Below are 6377 nucleotides of genomic sequence, written 5' to 3'. Positions count from 1 at the left end.
AAATGAGGCTCGTCCCCCCATCCCCACTGACCAAGGTGAGCCTGTATAATGGTTTAATAGCACCCCTCCCCCCAAATTCTTAGTCACCTGGAGTCTCGGAATGACCTTTTTTGGAAATGGGCTCTTTGCAGGTGTAATTAAAACAAGGGCTCTTGATGTGAGGTCAGTCATGCTGGGCTTAGGGAGAGCCTAGCTCCAAGGGCTGGTGTTCCAGGAGGAAGCTCGGGCAGAGGGAAAGGCCTTGCAGATGGGCGTGGTGTGCAAACTGGCAATGCTGTCACATGCCAAGGAACTCAGGGAGCCACCAGAATCTGGAAGGGGCAGGAAGACCCTCCCCTAGAGCCTTCACAAGCTATGGTGACCAGTGACCCCAGTTTTAGACCTCCAGTCCCCAGAACTAGGAGAAAATACATTGAGGGAGCTGAGTCACAGATTCATGGTGACACGTTAAGGCAGCCTAACATCCACCAGGATCCTCAGCCCCCCTGCAAGGTGGTCCCTGCCCTACCAGCCTCTCCCCACAGCCAGTCCTTGCCAAGTCCTGAGAGAGGCCATCTGAAGCTCCCCTCCTGCTAGCAATCCTTTCCGGCCTCACATCCCCTCAGCCAATAAAGGCATTTGCCAGCAAGCTCCGAGGACCTGAGCTCAATCCCCAGACCACATGGTGGGAGGAGAGAACAGACTTTCCTTCCTCTGACTTCCACACGCATGCAATGGTACACACACACACACACACACACACACACACACACACACACACAGACACTCCAACACAATAAGTAAATAAATGTACCCCTTGGGGCTAGAGAGGTGGCTCAGTGCTCCTCTAGAGGACCCAGGTGCAGTTCCCAGCACCATATCAGGTGGCCGTGACTCCAGCTCCAGGGAAATCTAATACCTCTGGCCTCCAAAGGCACTAGCACTCATGTACATACTCACACATTGACACATCATTACAAACAATAAAACTGAATCTTTAAATGCAACCACTTCGACTCCAGAACTGACCCCCAGTTCTCTAATCCCTTGGTACCCTGCCTGATGTTCAAGGCCTCTGGAACTTGCCAAGCCCCACCCAGCCCCACCACATGCCCACATGTCTCTGTTTAGAGCACTCTCTCCAGCACCCTACACCTATCAGTGTGACTACCACCTATCCTTCGAGTCCTCCTCAAGAAGACCCTCACCCATGCTGCCTGTTCCGTTAAGATGTGGAAGCTTCCAGAACACTGGGTCTGACTGTCCTCCACCTTTGAAGTACCCGTGCACCAGGGACAGAATGTGCCCAGCTCTTCTCTGAAGACTTGTGGGTCCCAGCCCCTGCCCTCATTTATTTGGCGTAAATAACTTCACAGTGGGGATGAGGGGTGCAAGGCAGGTCAGGTCTTTGTCATGAGGATGACTCTCCAGTAGCCCTGTGGCTGCCATTGAGTCTTGGAGTCTGTGAGGGTCTCAGCCTGGCTTCCCACCCAGCAGGCATAGACATCCCACCAGGTCCTTTCCTGATTTCTGTCTTTATTTCAACTTCTTTTTCTTTTTTTTTTTTTTTTAATCAGGAACATGATTTTCTTTCTGCTTTTTAATTTTGACCTGATATGGAGGGAGGGGGTAGAGGGGGCCTGGCAGACTTCCTTCTCCAGGCCGCTCCAGTCCCAGGTGCTGTGCCTACCCTACCCCCCACTAGCCACACCCAGGAGGATGGAAATCCTCTCTCTACAACCTCTGTCCCCACCCTGCATCCCAGAGCCAATGAAACTGCAGAGGTGAGAAGCTGCCACCCACCCCAGCACCTGCCCCATCCTGTATCGGCTGCACCCACTCAGTTTGTACATCTGAACCTGAGGTCAGAGGCAAGCAGAACAGAGGGTGGCCCCGGACCCCCATCCCCGAGGCTGCCTGCAACCCTCTGGAAGCATCTCAACTTCTTACCAACAAGAACTGCCCTGGTTGCTATGGTTACAGTAGAGCCACCCACCCACCAAGGCCTCCCAGGACAGGATCCCCAGGTATAGCCCCCCCTCCCCCCAGTACTCACAGTATAACCAGGCGAGTCCCCAGAGCATGGTGGTGCACTGGGTGCCCCCTGAGAGCAGAGGCACTGTCCCCAGCAGTGTGTCCAGAGGCCTGAGCTAGGACCTACATGGCCTCGGGTCAGCAAAGGTGGCCACCAAGTCAGGAAGGGCTGGCCCAGGCTGAGAGGGGGCAGGTACTCCTGGGGCAGCTACCGCCCTATCTGCTAGGCAGGGCGGAGGACAGCCAGGGGGCGGTGGCTGCCAGTCCCATTGCAGCTCAGGAGCTGGTGTGAAACAGTGGCTTTGGGGTCTCAGAAGAAGGAGGAGGAAGAGAAGGGAGTCCCCAGCAGGCCTCTTGGAATCTGGGGCTGGGTGGCGCTTTCTCTGGTTTCTCCGACTGCAGCTGCTCAGTGTGAAGTCTAGCTCTGGAAAAAGAAGGAGGAGAGAGACCGATTATGTAAGAGCAACGCTGCCACTCAGCCACCAGCCAAGAAAGGAAGACCCACCGTGCATGCTGTCCCCGCTGCCAGGACGGAGACACTCAGCCCTGTCTTCACACTCCACAAATGACCCCAGGGCACCTCAGCAGCTGCCTGGGGCCAAGGCGTGAGTCTCCAGACACAGGCTGGCAGCCCTGCGCTGGGACTAAAGGAACAGTGGAACTCACAAGCCAGGAGGCTGCCTGGAGGAGGTGAGGCGCCAGGCCAAGTCCAAGTGATACATGCTTCAGGGGTGGCTGAGGAGGGGAAGATGTGTCTTACCCCGCATCCTCCGCCACTTAGCTCCCTTCTGTCACCCATCTGTGTCCCCTGCCAGGTAAAAACTGACGGACTAGCTTAATCCAGATAATGAACACTTTTTCTGGTGAAATACCTGATGTGTGATATTGTGGGTATCAAATATTGCATGGGGCCATACTGATGCCAATCAGTAAACACCATAGGCAGCCGTGGAACACAACAGAGAAGCCACAGCATTCTAGAGCCTGAAGCAGGAGCAGGAAGAGGCCAGTGGGGCTACACAACAAGACTCTGTCTCTAAAAAGCAAACAGAAGACGAAAGACTGGGTGGGGTGGCGCACCAGTCTTTAATCCCAGCAGAGGCAGAGGTAGGTGGAGCTCTGAGTTCAAAGCCAGCCTGGTCTACAGAGGAAATTCCAGGCCAGCCAGGGCTATGCAGAGAAATCTTATCTCAGAGAGAGAGAGAGAGAGAGAGAGAGAGAGAGAGAGAGAGAGAGAGAGAGAGAGAGAGAGAGAGAAAGAGAGAGAGAATTCAAGCCTGGCCTGCTGGTGATGAGCCCCAAGTCTACATCTCCACATCTCCATAGTGCTCCCTCCCTCTCACAGGGCCCAGCAAATTGTGGGCTGTGGTGGTTCCATTTTGCAGACGAGGTAGAGGAGGCCATGGGCAGAGACAGCTAGGAAACTCGGTTTCTCACGGGGCTCTATTCCACTCCTTCATGATTCCTCTCGTATCTTCTTAGGTCAGGAGAAACGGCCACCACTCCAGGGGTGAAGTAGAGGGGGCGGTGTCTCCAAGCAGGTGTGACAGGGGAGACCCTCTCCATCGTGACATCCGTGACACACCTACAGAATGCACCAAATTGCTGGCCCTTGGGCTGGGCACGCAGCTTAGTGGTTGAGAGCTTGCTGAGGATACTAGAGGCCCTGAGGTCAAACCCCAGCAAGGAAGAAGCTAGGAAGTAGGAAGACCAAGGCCAGTCTGGGCTGCCCAAGGCATTTTTTGGTTAAGGCTAGCCTGGGCAACATAACAAGTTTCAGGTAAGCATGGGCTACATGGGCCCTGTTTAAAACAAAACAGCAAAGCAGACAGACATGCTAGCCCTCCTCCTCAGAGCCTCTGAAGCAGGCTGGGCCACATACAATAAAGCACATTGTTCAGATTTACCACGAGTTAGGACACTGGACTTCAGCCCCGCTCCGTCCCCTCCTCTGACCTTCTCCCTGCCCTTCCTCCCTCTCCCCAATCCCACCCCAGTGACCTTCCCATTATAGGGTCACTATAAGCACTACACTAGCTATGCCCCCCAGGACACAGTCTCATATTAGCCCTGGATGACCTCACACTCACTGGTTATGCAACCAAGGGTGACCTTGAACTCCTGATCCTCTGGTCTCTACTTCCTGAGAGCTGGACTTACAGGCATGCATCACCACACTCCATTTTTATAGTGATATAGAGCTCAAACCCAGGGCTTCATACATGCTAGACAAGTACTCTACCAACTGAGCTACATCCCAGGCCCAAATATATCTTTTCCTTGTTATTTGCATGTTGTGGAAAGTCTTACATACATACATATGTATAAATAAATATATCTACATATATATAGTTTTTTTCAATGTATAACTAAGAATTTTGACAAATTCATAGAGGTATGTAACCACTACAATAATCCATTTATAGAACACTTCCTTCACTGAAGAAACACCCACCTCTGCTGCTCTGTAGTGAATGCCTCTTCCCAAAACAGCACTAAAGCAGCCCGCCTGTTTCCTGTCCAGCAGGAATGCAATCTTGGAGTACAGATTTTGCATTTTGCTTCTTTCACTTGACATGATGAATTTGGGGTGCTGTCATGTTGATGAGCATGTTAATAGTCTCTCCTCTGTTTCTTTTTCAGTAATGATCCCTTGTATAGACAAATCATTGTGTGTCTACCCTCCAAGAAAGAAGCATTTGAATTGATCCAGTCTTTGGTGATAATGAAAAATGCTAAAATCCTCAGTGGGCAGGTTTTGGTGTGGATGGAAGCGTCCATCTCTCTTGAGTCCTTCTGTAGCTTTGAGTAATGTCCCACTCTCCTTTAGACCATCGGGGCTCTTCATACCAGCCACAGAGCCTGGGTTGCCCACCACCACCACTTATCCCTGAACTCTCCCACGCACAGGAATTGGGGGAGGGGATCCTACACTTCCTCACACAGGCACACACAACAAAGGGGTTCTTCACTTTGTCCAAACTGAAGAAATTTTGTTGCACCCTCTTTGTGTGTGTATGTGGTGGGCACACACGTGTGTGTGCAGGTGCATGCCCACATGCATGTACAGAGGTCAGAGGGGGATGTCGGTGTCCTACTCAATCACGCCCCCCCTTATTTCTTTGAGACAGGGTCTCTCGCTGAACCTGGAGCTAAGCTGGCAGCAGGACACCCCAGCTATCCCCCATCTACCTCCTCCACAGACATTACAGGTGAATGTCTAGCTAAGGCTGTTTGTTTGTTTGTTTAATTTATTTTTGCTTGGGTACCAGGAATTAAATCCAGGTTCTCATGTTTGCACAGCAAAAGCTCTTGCCTGCTGAGCCACATCCCCAGCCCCTGCTGCAGCTTCTTCATTTAGAAAGGACTCCAGCACTGAACCCCAGCATGCATCTCAGTTTGTGTGTTCCCAATGGAGAAGTCAAGTGGGAAAGAGAGGCATGGCCAATCGCGTGTCACACATGCGTCGAGTCTGTGGCCCCAGTGTGAGCCCCATTGAAATGGGAAAGCAGGAGAGGGACCCCAAGGAAGCTGCCAAGAGGACAGTATCTGAGGACAGGCTTTGGGTCTAGGGGTGTGGGCACTGTGGAAATCAGGTTACTGGCTGTGGTGGTCTGAATGAGATGTCCCCGATAGTCTCAGCTGTTTGGATATCTGGTCCCAGCTGGTAGTATTGTTTGGGGAGGGTTAGGTGTGGCTTTGTTGGAGGAAGCGGGTCCACTGGAGGCCGGCTTTAAGAGTTTAAAGATTCACCATTTGGAGTGCACCCTCTAGGCTTCCTGCTTGCTGTTCCAGCCACCTCGCCTGCTGCCTCCACTCCACCACCCCGGAGCTGAGGACCGAACCCAGGGCTTTGCGCTTGTTAGGCAAGCGCTCTACCACTGAGCTAAATCCCCAACCCCCACCATGGACTCTTAACTCTCTGGGACCGTAAGTTCCAATAAACTCTTCCTTCTATAAGTTGCCTTGGTCATGGTGTTTTATCACAGCAACGGAAAGTATTGATGTGGTAGCAGAAGAAAGTCCTGCTTGGAGCCCTCCTTGGCAGTGAGACCCAACCCTGACCTGCCATCTTTCCTTCCTCAAGACTGACTGTGACTTCCTCAGATCCCAGGAGGGCAGGGCCTGCCTGGATTTCTCTGTCTCTACCTCTCGGTCCGGTCTGGTCTCAGGGTGAGGATGGAGGTGGAGGAAGTTTGGCCTTTCCCAGTCCACCCCACCCCGCCCCCTGGGGCTCCTGGCATTATTGGGAAATTCGTGGAGGGGAAGGACACAAAAAAATAAGAGAGGGTGGAGTGGTCAGCATAGTTCCACGATGAAAAGCAGTTTCTAAGTCACAGAAACAAATGAAAAGCAAATATCAG

The 6377-nt window shown here is 52.4% G+C and overlaps 1 protein-coding gene across 1 annotated transcript in view; it reads right to left on the bottom strand.

The window, feature by feature from the left end:
• Il34 (interleukin 34) overlaps nucleotides 1-6377 on the bottom strand; it is a 55892-nt gene that overhangs the window by 10177 nt on the left and 39338 nt on the right. The window contains exon 2 of the mRNA XM_059264005.1: nucleotides 2036-2437. Within this exon, the coding sequence (XP_059119988.1) occupies nucleotides 2036-2063 (28 nt within the window). The 5' untranslated portion in view covers nucleotides 2064-2437. The remainder of the gene's footprint in view (nucleotides 1-2035; nucleotides 2438-6377) is intronic.

Source organism: Peromyscus eremicus, chromosome 5 (assembly GCF_949786415.1).
Source record: "Peromyscus eremicus chromosome 5, PerEre_H2_v1, whole genome shotgun sequence".
Taxonomy (NCBI): Eukaryota; Metazoa; Chordata; class Mammalia; order Rodentia; family Cricetidae; genus Peromyscus; species Peromyscus eremicus.
Note: the sequence above shows the minus strand (reverse complement) of the source record. Positions and strands in the feature narration are given on the sequence as shown.